Source organism: Emydura macquarii, unplaced genomic scaffold, assembly GCF_026122565.2.
Source record: "Emydura macquarii macquarii isolate MOO-44397 ecotype Brisbane River unplaced genomic scaffold, CSIRO-AGI_Emac_v2 contig_18, whole genome shotgun sequence".
NCBI classification, from domain to species: Eukaryota; Metazoa; Chordata; order Testudines; family Chelidae; genus Emydura; species Emydura macquarii.
The window spans coordinates 5,412,837-5,429,089 of NW_027130155.1; the positions used below are offsets into that span (position 1 = coordinate 5,412,837).

The 16,253-nt window shown below is 44.0% G+C and overlaps 1 protein-coding gene across 1 annotated transcript in view; it reads left to right on the plus strand.

The window, feature by feature from the left end:
• Window positions 1–543: 543 nt before the first annotated feature.
• ERICH6 (glutamate rich 6) overlaps window positions 544–16,253 on the plus strand; it is a 33,243-nt gene continuing 17,533 nt past the window's right edge. The window contains exons 1-8 of the mRNA XM_067551833.1: window positions 544–698; window positions 849–872; window positions 3,254–3,308; window positions 6,148–6,254; window positions 7,148–7,217; window positions 8,062–8,187; window positions 13,933–14,010; window positions 15,643–15,758. Coding sequence (XP_067407934.1) covers window positions 629–698; window positions 849–872; window positions 3,254–3,308; window positions 6,148–6,254; window positions 7,148–7,217; window positions 8,062–8,187; window positions 13,933–14,010; window positions 15,643–15,758 — 646 coding nt within the window. The 5' untranslated portion in view covers window positions 544–628. The remainder of the gene's footprint in view (window positions 699–848; window positions 873–3,253; window positions 3,309–6,147; window positions 6,255–7,147; window positions 7,218–8,061; window positions 8,188–13,932; window positions 14,011–15,642; window positions 15,759–16,253) is intronic.

Genomic DNA, 16,253 nt, shown 5'->3' on the forward strand with positions numbered 1-16,253 from the left:
CTTTACTGGCCTAAGCACCACATCGTTGGCTCCTGGGCGGAAGCACGGTGGGGCAGGCGCCGTGAGACAGCGGGGTGGGGAACCGGTTTCACAAACGGGAGCTCGCCTCGGCCCTGCCCACGCCGGGGAAAGGAGGAGACGCATCCTCCACCGCCTACACCCCCGTGCACGGCGCGGTGCAGTCGGCCCAGCGGCTGGGCTCTACAGCGACAGGGAGGGGCCCATCACGCCGCTCACGGCAATAGACGCTGACACACCCTGTGCCCAGGACGAGGCCGCCCAGGGGGCCCGGAGCTGCAGCCAACGGCTGAGCCCAGCAAAGGGCAGCGGGGCGGCTGGCTGCGGATCCCGCCCCTCCGCCGCGGAACAGCAGCAAACGCCGCAGCTGACTCGTGACCCTCCCCGTCTGGACCCCGGGAGACTGCGCGTGCGCGACTAGAATCCGCTCCTCCCCCGCGCGCAGGGAAAGGGTGGGGCGGACCCGCCCCCTTGAAGTCGTGCTCTCTCTGAGCGCCCCGCCCCGCCCCGCCGTCTCCCTAGCAATTAGAACGCACAACTGTTGGCGTCACAAGGCTCCCGGAGAGGAATCCCTGCCTTCTTCCATGTGTTAAAGGGGCCGCGGCGCGCCATGGAGGGAGCCGGCAGTGCGGGGCGGGAGCGCGGTGGGTCCGCCGAGCCGGGGCCCGGAGAGCAGCCTGGTGCTGCCCCAGACCCGCGAGGGGCAGCAGGGATACGAAGGGGGGAGCGGGGTGCCCGCGAGGCGCGGGGAGGGAGCGGCCCAGCGTGTCCCGACCCCCCTGCTGCTCGCCTGGCGGCGCGCGGCTCCTGTCCCGCTCGCTGGTGCGGAGCGGAGACGGGCAGCACAGGAAAGGGTGTAGCAGTGACTCGCCTGCAGCCGCTCGGCTCGGCTCGGCCCGCTCCCGGGCCACGAGTCCCGCCGGCCTGATCCGTCTCAGCTGTGACTGCAGGGTGGGCGGCGGCATCAGCGCTGAGCGGGAGGGGGAGCTGGGCCCTGCTCAGTGCTCGGGCAGGGGGCACCCGTCTGCAGGGGCCGCCCAGCAGAAGCGGATTTTTTTAAGGCACGTAGCTTCAGCTGCGGGCGCTGCTCTACATCGAGCAAACCTCTGCTGCCACCCTGCCTGACGCAGCGCGGCTTGCCTTGCCTTGCCGGGTTTGGACAGGGAGCGGGGGTATTTAGCATCTTCCTTTTCCTAGCTGCAGCTCCCCTTCTTACCAGCATCCTCTCACTTGTAAAACTGAGCCCCGGCCAGCTTCCCCTCTGTCGACCCCCTAGTCTTATAGGGAGCCTGGCTCGTTCTTTCTGCTGGGTACCACTACCACCCTGCAGCCTCTCTCCATTAGCCTTTCGGATAGCCATAGAAACAATAGCCTTTCCAAAAGAAACTCAGCGTAACCTGGCTCACAGAGAGAGAGTCCTTTGGCAAGACAAGCAATTTTCTAGAACTGTCCATTAGGACTTCCCCTACAGATAGAAGTGGAGCCACCCAAGAACAACTCCATCCATCCCTACTAGCACCTGCAGATGTGCCAGCAAAACCTCATGGCTGAAAGAATCAAGGCCTTCTGAGGTTTGAAGAGAGCACCAGAGCTATTAAATCTTTATGCATTGCTAGGACAACCACAGAACAAGTGCAGATAGTCACATATTTGGGCCTGTTATGCCTCCTGAGCACCCCTTGGTGGTCACAGGTGACTGTCACACCCTGCCTCAGCTTCCCTGCTTGATATCTCACTAACCTACAGAAAAACTTATCTGTTCAGTAACACCCCTCCTTAGAGTCTAGTTTTAGTGGCATAAAAATTAAATTTAAAAAATCTTATGCTGGACACAGCCCCTCCTCCCTGAATACCATCTCAAAACTCCTAGTTTCTCAGGATCTTCTCTGCAGGAGCCTTATTTACCAGTCCTTCCTGCTTAGAAATTTATCTGGTTTCTTAGCATCTTCCCTGCTTTCTAGGTGGGAGCAACTCCCCTGATTTAGAAGGTCTATCCTTGCAGGCTCACTACAGCTTTCTGGCCTAAATTCTTCCTCTTAGTTAATAGTCTCATGCAGAAGCCTCTAGCTCAGTGTCCTTGTGCCTCTGGCTCTTTATAGAGTGGATTGCCCTCTGTCACACCCACTCAAGAGTCTGTTAATGAGGCACAGGTGGGCTGGAGCAGGTTCCTCTTAAAGGGCTCAGTTCTGTTTGTGAAAGAGTCTAAAGATAAGGAAATATGAGAACTGCACAAAGTACCAGAGTCATCCTGCAACCTCCTTCTCAATGATCTTTCCCAAAACAGAAATATGAGATACAGGTCAATGGTTAGCAAGATAGTATCACGATTTTGGTTTCTTGAGTAGCACTCACACAATATCCTCATTAAGGACTCCTGGAACTTTGCACTCCCCTCCTTGTAGGAAAATGACAGTCTCAACCAACATCAAGCCCAGTACTTCCAACAGGCCTTCTCCAGCCAACATGAATCTGTACAGGTTGTGGGCCAAAGCATCCCCACAATCTCTGAGCGACATCTTCTGAGAGCAGTCAGCATTTGTCCCCGCAAGACACCATTCTGTCTCCACAGACATCTTAGTCCAGATCCAAGCTGTTACCTGCAAAATAATTTGAAATTTCTTCACAGAGAAGAAAATGGTCACTCTGAGTGGTGGCAGCTGAGATTCACAAGATTATCATCTATCCAGATCAGTCTTGCTGTGTGATACTGTTGATGCCAGGGTGGAGAAAAAGAAATTCTTTGCTTTTTGCACATCAATGGCAGAATATGGCAACATAATTTTTATTCAGACTTGGCCCAAGACTTCTGCCACTGATGCTGTAGCCATCTCCTCATTTGTTTTATTACTTACAATGTCATCTAGAGTGGGAGCTGGTTGGAAATTTCACTTGTGTTAAAATGCTCTGATCAGCTCTACTGTAAAGCATGGTGCCTGGCGAGTTATTTGGGAGAAAGGACACGTTGGGGCCAGGTTATTGAAAGCTGAAGCCAAAGAGTTATCCAGACTTGTTGGCAAAACATTATCCCTCAGAGTCCTTCACATGGATTATCCTTTCCATTTACTGCTGTGGGGCCCAATAAAAACAGTGGGAGGCACTCTATACACTGCCTTAATGCCTTGCCCTAAAATTCTTTACCTCTCCTCTAGTCCAGCCCAAATACTGGGGGTTATGCTTGCATACTCAGATGCATATCTTGCAGTCCACCTAGTCTATATATATTTGCATTCAACAGATATCAAGGAAATTGGAAAAGAAACTTCATCTTCATCCTATGAGGGACGAAGCAGGTAAGCAAATGGAAATATAATTTTAATTTGCTTTATTCTGGTTTGAGCAGTGCTGTACAGTTGCTGTACATGATCTTAGAGCTAACAATACAATATTCAGCACAATATTCTACTTGGGAATCTTTGGTTTCACTATCTTCCTTCATCCCCCCACACCATCCTTTGTAATCACCTTAGAAACATTGATGTTTATGAGGCTCTCCAGTAGGTCGTCTAATCCATCATTCCTTGCATCAGGGCAATATTGAGGATTTTTTCCTCCAAAAACCATCTTTGATAGGAAGATGTCTAGCATCTAATGTAGCTAGTAGATGATTCTGTAACCTTTGTTGCCCCTACCAAATGGCCTCTATACCTTTCTTAGCATTGCATTTTACACCTATTACTACTTGTCCTGTCATCATTGACTAATAAGTATGTCTCCATATCTTTAGTTGCGTCACCCTCCCTCTAATTCCCCACTCCCTGATTGAATAGACCTAGGTGTATCCATATTTCCTCAAAAAACAATAACAAGAGTCCTGTAGCACCTTAAAGACTAACCAATTTCTGTGGGCATAAGCTTTCATGGGTTGCAACCCACTTCATCAGATGCATGAAGTGGAAATCACAGATAGGAGGTGTATATATATACATCCAAGGGTAAGAAACAACAATGGGGAGGACAAGTGCTAACAAAGTCCATTCAGTTAGAGTAGATGAGGCCTATTCTCAACCGTTGATCAGAAGGTGAGAATGTGAACAGTGACAATTACTTCTTGTAATGAGATAACCATTCCAAGTCCCTATTCAGACCCAGTCTGATTGTGTCAAGTTTGCATATGAGTTCCAGCTCTGCAGTTTCTCGCTGAAGTCTGTTTTTGAAGTTTTTTTGTAGAAGTATGGCAACTTTCAAGTCAGCTACAGAGTGACTTGGGAGATTGAAGTGCTTTCCTACTGGTTTATGGACGTTATCATTTTTTATGTCTGATTTGTGTCCATTTATTCTTTTGCGTAGTGACAGGCCGGTTTGGCCAATGTACATGGCAGAGGGGCATTGCTGGCACATGATGGCATATATTACATTAGTAGACGTGCAGGTGAATGAGCTGATGGTGTCGCTGATGTAGTTAGGACCTGTGATGGTGTCACTAGAGTCAATGTGCAGGCAGAGTTGGCAACAGGGTTTGTTGCAGGGATAGGTTCCTGGGTTAGTTAGTTAGTTCTTGTTGTATGGTGTATGGTTGCTGGTGAGTATTTGCTTCAGGTTGGGGGGCTGTCCGTAAGCAAGGATAGGCCTGCCTCCTACGGCTTGAGCGAGTGAGCAATCATCTGCTAGGATAGGTTGTAGATCCTTAATGACGTGTTGGAGACATTTTAGCTAGGGGCTGTAGGTGATGGCCAGTGGTGTTGTGTTGTTGTCTTTGTTGGGTCTGTCCTGTAGTAGGTGACTTCTGGGTACCCATCTGGCTCTGTCAATTTGTTTTTTCACCTCCCCAGGTGGGTATTGTAGTTTTAAGACTGTTTTATGGAGATCCTGTAGGTGTTTGTCTCGGTCTGAGGGATCAGAGCAAATCCGGTTGTATCTTAGGGCTTGGCTGTAGACAATGGATCGTGTAATGTGTCCAGAGTGGAAGCTGGAGGCATGAAGGTATGTATTGCGGTCAGTTGGTTTTCGGTATAGGGTGGTATTACTGTGACCATCCTTTATTTGTATTGTAGTGCCCAGGAAGTGGATTTTTTGTGTGGACTGGTCCAGGCTGAGGTTGATGGTGGGGTGGAAATTATTGTAATCCCGGTGGAATTCTTTGAGGGACTCTTTCCCCTGGGTCCAAATGATGAAAATGTCATCAATGTAGCATAGGTAAAGAAGAGGTGCTTGGGGACGAGTACTGGGAGAGCACTTCAATCTCCCAGGACACTCTGTAGCTGACTTGAAAGTTGCCATACTTCTACAAAAAAACTTCAAAACCAGACTTCAGCGAGAAACTGCAGAGCTGGAACTCATCTGCAAACTTGACACAATCAGACTGGGTCTAAATAGGGATTTGGAATGGTTATCTCATTACAAGAATTCCAGAGGGGTAGCTGTGTTAGTCTGTATACAGCAAAAACAACGAGAGTCCTGTATCACTTTAAAGACTAACAAATTTAATTTCTGCAGGCATAAGCTTTCGTGGGCTGTAACCCACTTTGTCAGATACATCTTATGCCTGCAGAAATTAAATTTGTTAGTCTTTAAAGTGCTACAGGACTCTTGTTTTTGCTCATTACAAGAAATAATTGTCACTGTTCACACATTCTCACCTTCTAATCAATGGTTGTGAATAGGCCTCATCTACTCTAACTGAATGGACTTCGTTAGCACTTGCCCTCCCCATTGTTGTTTCCTACCCTTTGAATGTGTATATCTGTGATTTCCATTTCATGCATCTGACGAAGTGGGTTGCAGCCCACGAAAACTTATGCCCGCAGAAATTTGTTAGTCTTTATGGTGCTACAGGACTCTTGTTGTTTTTGCTGTATACAGACTAACACGGCCACGCCCCTGGAACGTATTTCCTACGTTAGTCTATTTCAGTCTTCATGCTTATTCAGAACTTGAACCTCTGCTGAGACTATCAGCAGAGGTGCCAGTGGTGGAGATGGGACTTTATGAACACATCTACTAGGAACTAGACAGAGTACACTAATGTACTTCCTAATGTGGCATTTTCTTTCTTCAAGGAGAGGGAAATTGAATTCTTTTAGAGATAAGGCCATCTGTTATAAATAGTGGTCATTAGTGAAACAATAAATGCTAGGCGGAGATGTGTCTTTTCCCTGTAGGCTGAACATACTGTCTTTTCAACTTGTTTAGCTCATCTGAAGACAAGAGTTCACAGCAGGAATCTGATAGCAGCACAGAGGTGGGATCAGAGAGCAGCCTCCAGGAGGGGGCCACAGAACAGCCAGCTCCAGGCCAGGGTATGACCATGTAATCCCATCCTTCCTCGACACGGGGTTGTAGTGCATTGGACATATAGGGGAAGAGAAAAATCAGTGCACACAAAAAGGGAGGAGCCAGTGATGATAGTGGTTTTAAACCAGGGGTCCACACACCCCTGGGAGTCCACAAACTATGTCTAAGGGGTCTGTGAAAAGTTGTCATTACCACAGAACAGTGATTTTCAACCTACGGTCTGCAGATCCTTGGGAGTTTGCAGACTATGTCTGAGATTTGAAAACTTGTCTGCACAAATCTATGCACAGGATCTATGCACAGATTTGAAAACTTTTTACAGGTCTGCAAATGAAAAAAGGTTGAAAACCACTGATGTAGGAGAAGGAAGTAAATACGTTGTGGCAAGAAGAAGAGATACAGGCTGCACTGAGAAATTGGGTATAATGTCAGGGCGATATTTTCAGTTTTGGATGCCTAAACTTTGACACCTAACTCTATATTTAAGCTCCTAAATATTTAGCCTGCTTTTCTAGAGATGTTAAGCACACGCAGCCCCTATTAACCTCATTTAGGTATCTAACTGCAGATTTAGGTGCCTCGCTGTAGACACCCAAGGGTGAGCACTTTTGCCTCAGTAATCTGAGATCTGGAGTATAAAATCACTAGTCAGGTGGGGGAGAAAAGGTGGTCACCATTATCTGAAGCCAGGAAAGGGAGTTGACTATCTTTCTCATTTAAGACAAAGTAGTTGCTGTGTTGGTTGTATTTAATTCAGCAAAAAAACAAGTTTTGTTTTTAGTTTACATTCATATCAGCACACAATTCTTTAGTCTTATAGAGCAGATCAGAATTATACTTATTTACTAGTTTACATATACAATCTGTTGTAAATACTAATGATTTTTGTATGCAACAGGTTCTAAGGTTCACCCTACAGTACTAGGAGGAATTAGAAGAGAAATTTCCACATTAGATACATTAAGCAGGTAAGGAAAGACCCACTTCAACTCCTGTTTGAACTCAGTGGAATTATTTGCATTGATTTCAATGGGAGTTAGATCAGGCTTCAGCTGAACTATTACTTTAAGAGAAAACTGAATATGTTTGTTATTATTGTCTGAGCTGTGGCATGCTGTAACCTTTCCTGTTATAGGGAATGTACAACCAGGAAGTCAATACAATCGGTACAATTAACTCGTCTTTGCTTTCATTCTTCCCCAAACGTTGGTCCTTAGTTATAATGATCATTTGGGTTGGAAGTAACCATCATCAGCCGTGTATATTTCTCTCACGCTAACTTCACAGCAAAATTGGTTATTTTGCAAGAGGGGTACCTACATATTAATATTCCCAGTGATTATTATTCCATAGCTTTCCTTACACACATTCCATTGTGAAACTGCACATGATGAAATTCTTTCCCTACTAACTTATGTGCAACTCTCATTGCCTTTAATGAAAGTTGTATACATGTATCAGAGGACTGAATTAGGCCCTTCTACTATAAAGATTTTTCTAATATTGAACTTGTTTTCCCTGCTACAGTAGAAGCCTGTTATTGTGTGTTCTGTTCTTGTTGATTAATGAGAGCAGTTAGGGGGCTGTTATAATATGGATACCTGTCCAGTAGGAACTACATTAAGAGTACCCATTTATTTCATATAAGCCACTAAACAGTCAGCTAGGTGAAGCATTTTGTCTTTGGCAACAGGGAATCTAAATTTCTTAGTAGATGGCAAGCCATCTGACTTAACCATGGTCATTAGTGAGGCACTATGGATAAAAAGCCCTTCCCCTGAAGTCTGATCATATTGCCTTTCGCCTGCTTAGATCTCCTCAAGACAAGAGTTCAGCAGGAAAGTCTGATGGAAGCACAGAACCCAGATCAGAGATCAGCCTTCAGAAGAGGGCCACAAAGCAACCAGCTCCCAACACAGGTATTATAGACTCAAATAAATATGGGACTGGAAGGTACCTTGAGAAGTTAAAGTCCAGCCCCCTGTGCTGTGGCAGGGCCAAGTAGGCCTAGACCATCTGTGACCGGTGTTTGTCCAACCTGTTTTTAAACCTCCAACGATGAGGATTCCACAACCTCCCCCGAAACCTATTCCAGAGCATAAGTACTCTTATAGCTAGAAAGTTTTTCCTAATATCTAACCTAAATCTCCCTTGCTGCAAATTAAGCCTATTATTTCTTTTTCTGCCTTCAGTGGACATGGAGAACAATTTATTGCAATCCTCTTATTGCAGCCCTTAACATATTTAAAGACTACTATCAGGTCCCCCCTCAGTCTTCCTTTCTCAAAACTAAACATATCCAGTTTTTTAACCTTTCCACATAAACAGTTTAGAAAACCTGACCTATCATTTTTGTTGCTCCCCTCTGGACTCTCCAATTTGTCCACATCTTTCCTAAAACATGCTGCCCAGAAGTGAACACAGTACTCCAGCTGAGGCCTCACGAATGCCAAGTAAAGCGGGATACTTGCCTCCCATATCTTACATATTGCTGTTAATGCTCCCCAGCATATTAGCTTTTTTTTGCAGCTACATCACACTGAAAATTCATATTCAATTTGTGATCCACTATAACCCCCAGATCCTTTTCAGAAGTACTACCACCTACCAACTGTTTTGTAGTTGGGAATTTGATTTTTCCCTCATAAGGGTAGTAGTTTGCACTTGTCTTTACTGAATTTCATCTTGTTGTTTTCAGATCAGTTCTCTGATTTGTCAAGGTAATTTGGAATTCTAATCCCATCCTCCAAAGTGCTTGCAATCCCTCTTATCTTGGTGTCATCTACAGATTTTATAAGCATACTCTCCATTCCATTATCCAACTCATTCATGAAAATAATGACCAGTCCTGGACCCAAGACTGATTTGTGCCCTCCCAGTTAGAAAGCAAACCATTGATAACCATTTTTGAGTATGGTGTTTCAACTAATTGTGCACCCACCTTTTAGTAATTTCATCAAGGCTACATATCCCTAGTTTGTGGGACTGTGTCAAAAGCCTTACTAAAAATCAAGATAGATCACATCTACATATGCCAGTGACCTCAGAGAAGGAGATTAGGTTGGTTTGGCATGATTTGTTCTTGACAAATCCATGTTAGCTATTCCTGATAACCCTGTTATCATCCAGGTGCTTCCAAACTAATAATTTAATAATTTGGCCCAGTATCTTTCCAGGTAACCATGTCAGGCTTACTGCTCTATAATTCCCCCGGTCCTTTTTGTTCCTCTTTTCAAAGTTATACTATGTATGCCCTTTTCCAGTCTTCTGGGACCTCACCCATCCTCCAGGAGTTCTCAAAGATAATTGCTTACGGTTCAAAGATTATTTCATTTAGTACCTTAGGATGAATATCATCAGGCTCTGCCAACTTGATTACCTCTAGCTTATCTAAATATTCTTTAACCTGTTCTTTCCCTACTTTGGCTTGAATTCCTTCCCCCTTTTTGTTAATATTAATTATGTTGAGTAGGTGATCACCGTTAACCTTTTCAGTGAAGTCTGAAGCAAAATAGGCATTAAGCACCTCAGCTTTCTTGAGTAGAATGACTCAGCCCTGCTCACTCAGCAACCTCTAATCACTGGCAATCACAAACTGCACTGCTCTCACTTCAAAGGAGCCCTTCAAAGGATTATGTCCTACCTTTCCAAGAGTTAGGTATTTCAGTGTACTGGGGCTATGGGGTAAGGGGATTAGTGCATGAAGGGAGTGATCATCAGTCCCTCAAGGCATAGGGAGGACAGAGCAGGGCATGGAGCAGCTATAGGGAAAGGGGATTAGAGATCTGTAGCATGCAGTGGAAGATATTAAATACCAACGTATGGGGGAGTGCTATCAGGCTATGGGGTAGATTTTTTTAAATAATTACTGTGGGTCTGGAAAGGAGACAGACTTCAATGCTCTAGAAAAGCAGAGAAGGTGAGTTCTGCAGTCAGTCATTTCCAGGGACTCTGAGTGTGTTTTAGTCTGCAATTATTGTAGTGAAAGATTCCATAAATACAGCAATTACTAGAATGGGAAGCATCCTTGCTTTTCTGTCTCTTGGCTTGCAAACCAGTTTGGACACCCATATGGTCTTGAAATTCATGTGTCTTACGGACATTCCGCAAAGAATACTGGGACTTACAAGTGGGCCTGCACATTGGAAGCTGGCCCCTCATCTTGAAAAAGCACAGTATGGCCCAGAAACGGCAGCATCAAAGCGCATAATTTTTTCCTAGCATAGAAAGGATTAAGAATAAGCATTGGTCAGAGTATGAAAGCCAGATATAGATTACATACGCACAGTGTAACTACTGGATTTCCCACCCTTCACAATCTGAATCAAGAGAGAAATGTTCTGTCTGCCTAATTATCTGCCCTCTGAAAGGGGGTGTCATTACATAGCTGGCAAATCTGATACAATTTGCAACCTTAAAAAAAACAAACAAACAGTGTTCCTTCCTTCCACTAGCACAGTGACTTCATGCCCCAGTAGGCAATTCAGTTTGATAGTAACTCTATTTTATGTAGTTTATAAAGTGTCTTGCAAGGTATCTACTCCCAATTTAGAACAAAAACACTTTCTAATGTAGGCACAGCTTTTACTAGCAAAAGAGCATTTTTACTGGTATAGCTTATTATAATTCCCCAAACAAAACAAGCTATACCAGCAAAATCCTACTTTTTCCAATATAATCATGTCTAGACTAGGGCTTTTGCTGATATAAAAATGTCATTAAAAACCTCAAATCCCTAATTGACAATACTGTACAGGTAAAAGTTTCTTAGTTTATATCTGGTCTACATGAAAGCTATTTGGATACAGCCTTAACTATATCAGACAGGCTGAGCACAAGCATAATTAACCATTGGAACAATTTACCAAGGGTCATAATGGATTCTCCATCATTGACAATGTTTAAATCAAGAGTAGGTGTTTTTCTATAAGGTACACTCAAGGAATTATTTACAGGAACTTCTGTGGTCTTAGGAGTCAGATTAGATGATCACAGTGGTCCCTTTTGTTTTTGGAATCTATGAAAGTGCAGACCCAGTAACCTTCAGACAAGCACCCATCAACAAAAGGGATCAGTGTCCCACCTATACAAATAAAGGGGATGTTGTATTAATTATGATGGAATATATAGGCCCAATGAGTTAAAGGCATTAACGTAACCCTATTATAACTGTAAGTGTTCCCCATTAAACAGTTTTAACCAAACTTTGGTATATGAAACCTTAGCCTGCTTAGTACCATGGAAAACAGACTAGGAAGTTTATACCAAATGTCAGAAATGTATTGATAGAAACACCAAAAAAGGAAAAGAATTAAAACAAAGCAAAAAGCAGTGAAATTGAGTGATTATGCAAAATAAAGTTGAAGTATTTTCAGAGAGGGAATACTGGTTAGAGTGCAGTGGATCAGGATGTAGGCAATGTAGCCTAGTAGTCAGAATCATGTCTAATGGGTGGAGTGGTTTAGGGCGGGGGAACAAAGCCAAGCGTTAATACACGAGTCAACTGCTAATTACCAGAGCCAGGGATCAAGCCAGAGTCAGGAATTGAAACTGAGGGTCGGATACCAAATGCCAGAGCCAAGGGTCAAGCCAGAATCAGAAGTTGGAGGCCGGGGTCAGAGACAGGACTGGTAACTGTTGGTAGAAGTGAGATAAGGGCAGGAACTGGAAAAGAGGCAAAGATCAAGCATGGAGCAGGACTCCCATGGGAACAGGAGCGAAGGCAGGAGTGAGGTAGGAGCCAGAAGCAGAGCAGGAATCAAGAATAGGCTTGGGTGCAGGAAGAAGGCACAAGCAGGGTCAAATGCAGCCACAACAGGAAATCACTTCATTGCTCAAAGAAATGTCCTATGCCTCCTTTTGGCTTAAATAGCATGGTTGTACCAATTGGTGGAGCCCGGGGGCGCCTCCAATCAGGGCTTCCCTGGGCAGTGCCCTGGCTGAAGCTGTAGTCCTACTAACTTCTCAGCCCACCCTGTTTCAGCAAACATCGGGTGAAGCGCCCTATGTGGCAGTTGGCTGGGGATTCCCAGACGGGTTCAAGGCCTAGGACAGCATAATGAGTCTATTATTCCTTGATGAGGAAGAAAGTGGCTAGGTCTGCTCATTTTTGAGTCTGGAATGATAGTCACTTTTCTGATTTTGACACAACAGAAGGACCCAGAAGGGAGAGAAGATAGTAAAGATGGGGTATATATGGCTGTTGTTGATGTTCACAGGATACAGGTGGCTGGTCAGTCACAGCTAGGTGCTGTGGGCTGGCACATTGCCCACAACAGCAGTTGCTTTGGATCCTGGCTTGCCTCCCCAGTCAGGTTGGTTTGGTCAGGTCCCTCTCTTTCACTGGTCCTTCTCAGGCTGAGCAGAGCTCTGTGGGCTGTCTCATCTCTTTCTGCTAGTACTGAGAGGTGCAGTTTTTTTTAGGACCAAGTGAAAAGCTAAGGGTGGGGAAGAGGACAAGAGGAAGATGGAGTGGGAAAGAGACTCACAAAGAAGGGGAAGACAGAGCAGGATCTCTCACATGGCAGGCTGGGGTCCTTGCTGGTGTGGTGGTGATGGCCAGATGGCCCCACTGTGCGCCAAGATCTGGGTGTCACGATTGAAACTCCCTTAGCAGTGGCTGTGGTGGTGGTGGGAGTCCCTTCCTGCCCCCCAAAGCCTCTTTTTAAGGGTCCCAAAAAGGGGTGATTAGCTGAATAGCTCCTCCCCTCATTATTTTTTCCAGCACTTAGGCCTAATTTCCAGTTCCACACCCCTCTGGTTTACAAAGCATGATCTTACTATAGTCCTTGGATTACATCAGTAGGCCTCTTTGTTTGGATTAATTTAGTCTGTCTCCCTTTATACGTTTTCCCATAACCGTTTCTTGTTAGAGGTTATTGTAACATTTAATGACCTTTCAGTTGCTTTTCACATGTAAGCTCACCATTAGGATAAAGTTGTGTAGGCCCAATTATTACAAAAGGAAGCAAGATGGGAAGAGTTAGTAGATCCAATAAACGGGGCGAGGGGGGAAAACAAACTATCAAGAACTAGACAGCCACAATGAATGTGTCTTGTCTTAAGGCAGCTTAGGAAGGAATTTTGTCAACCTCTTCCAAGTGTTAGTTCCACAATCCAGCCTTTGACTGAGGAAACGTTGTGCTCTATGATCAACCAAAAGAACACGGAATGAGAGCATAGCTGTCAGGGAGGGACAGAGGGCAAAAGCTGACCGCTGAGCTATTTATGTCCTAAATTTAGATGGGTTTTATATACAGAAGCATAGCATATTGGCAACCAGAGCATTCTGAGAAGGGTGGGCTAAGAGACCCTCTGACTGGTAGCCGAAAGGAGCACCTGAGCAGCTGTAGTCTTCAGGGGTTGGAACCTGCAGGTCAGTAGCCTGGAAAGCCTAGGGTTACAGGAGGTTTAGACTGCATGTAGCAATAATAATCCCGCAAAACTGACGCAGGAGTTAGTCTTGAATACTTCATCTTTGTGGACTAAGTAACAAATTTTTGCTCTTAAGAAGCACCGTGCTATAGAACATTTACAAAGTAGGATGTGTTTTAGTTTGGATTTTAACACATACAGTTCTCTCTCATGTACCTATACCAGCAGACAGACTGGAGAGTCTGTGCATTTAATCACTGAGTATTGTTTGTAATGCGTGCATGCATAGACTAGTTTGTTGTGTTCAATAGGTACCAAAGGCCTTCCTACAATATTAGGCGGAATTAGAAGAGAAATTTGCTCTCCCTCATTACACAAGTTAAGCAGGTAAGCACACGTAAAATTACCACAGAACTTCATATGACTTGGTGGTGGTCAAACATGAACCGAGGGACTTAGAAGCAGTGAGGAAAGCTACTTACAGATCTCCTTTCCTTTCAGTGTTTTTCCCGAATATAGTTCAAGCCTGTTTTTAAGATATAGGCCTTGTCAAAGGTGTCTGACAACCCCCGAGAATGTTGTCTTCTATTTATCCACAAAGCTGGTACTGCATGGACCATGATAGCATGGGCTACTCTTCAAATAACTTCAACCTGGGCTTGGAGGGAAAAGTACTCGTGAGTGAAAGGGCAGTTCATTCTCTATAGCCAGGCTGTTTTGGCTTCTGCTTAAATAGCCAACAACGGTGCTGATTATTTGCGCTATGTCTGTCTGGTGATAGTTTTTGTGGTGCCTGTTCCCTAGGATCTGTGGTGAGACCCCCAATGTATTCCACCTATATTACTACTTGCTCATAGCTTTGATCAGGCTATCCCTTTCAACTCAGCTGTTGAATTCACCTTTCCAGCTGCACTATACAGTTAAAAAGGAAGAGGTCTGTGATGCTTTCTGTCTTTAAGGCTCTGTTTCTATTTAAAACACTACAGTAGCACAGCTGCATCTGTGCCTCTGTAGCGCTTCAGTGTAGACACTACAGCAGGGTGGGAGGGATTCTCCCCTCCCTGTAGTAAATCTGTCTACCTGACAGGAGGTAGCTAGGTTGATGGAAGAATTGTTCCATCAACCTAGGGCTTAGGTCATCTTACCAATTCAGAGAAGGGGAGGGTGCATTTTTCACAGCCCTGAGCGACATAGCTGCGTCAATCTAATTTTCTAGTTTTGATCAGCCCTAATTTTAGATTTGATGTTATGCTTTAACTTTAGATTGGATGAAAAGGCTGAAGTGGATCATAATCTTCTGCATATGAAAGGTGTTGGAAATGTAAGGGGATACTCAGGTGGATTTGCAAATTTTAACTCAGTGCTGTTTAAAATAGACTATGCTTAAAATTGGTAGGGCTTTACTTACTGAACATTTGTTCCTTCCCCATGCGTGCATGTATTGTTTTGTTGTTTTTAAAGTTTGCTCATAAGTCTTAGGCTCTTGATTTATAAACCAAAAAACCTTAGATACTTAACAGGGTCTTTGTGAGCAGATACAAGAAGAAAAAAAGTCAAGTGTTGGAACAGTCAACCTTGCTGGTGCAGTGCAGGATTTTTAAATGCTGGTTTGATTCATTTTTATTTGCCAGACTTTACATCTTTCATCTCAGTTCTTACCATGGAAGACAAGGGTTTTTGTTTTAAAGTATTTAACATATAAAACAAACCTAGTGTCCATTTACTTGTTCTTCTGAGAGTTTCATGGTTTAATCGCAAACGCCCTTTAAGGACATTTTAATTGTCTAATCCATTGGAGACCTTCAGAAAGTAGCTTAGCTGAGCATATGTCTATAAATCTTCCAGACAACAAAAATATGTTTCTAGGCCTTTTTTTCCCCCTACATATATGTTACTCTAAATTCTAACGGTGTATTAAATACTATAATTGGAAAAAACTCCTGCCTGAATAGATTTTCAGAAGCAATTTCTTTGCAGCTATCATATATGATTAATTTGCAATTTGTATCTTACATGTAGTGAAAGAAAAATATTTGATAATGTTGATCAGTCTGCTCGTGAGAAACCTTCAGGAATTTCAGAATCAATGCAGACAGAAACAAGCTGGATTTATGAACATATCTACAGAAAAACCAGTAAGAAATTTCTTTGTTAGTTCAAGTATCTTATGCTTAAGATATAAGAGCCAGGATGTGTAGTAGTAATTGCACATTTATAGCATTTTTCATCTAAGATGCCTAGAAACCAAGTATTTGTGTAATCCCTTATTTTACACAGGGGGTAAACTTGGCACACAAAGTCAAGAGACCAAGGTTCTACAGCAAGTCAGTGTCAGAGTTGGGACCAAAACCCAGGAGAGCTCCTTGCTGTAACCACTAAATAGCATTTCTTCTAAGTACAACTATTATTAAACCTGTGACAATATTCAGCTAGTAGAAGTACCCAGCAGTGTGTGTGGAAATGCTCTGTAGATGACAGACGTAGCTGTGTATCGTATCCCTATGGAAAATAACTTTCAAAACCTCTAATAGAGTTGAAAATATACAGCCTCTTTCCTTCTGCTGCTCAACTGAGTCATCCAAGCGAGACAAGGTAGGCGAGGCAATATCTTTTACTGGACCAACTTCTTT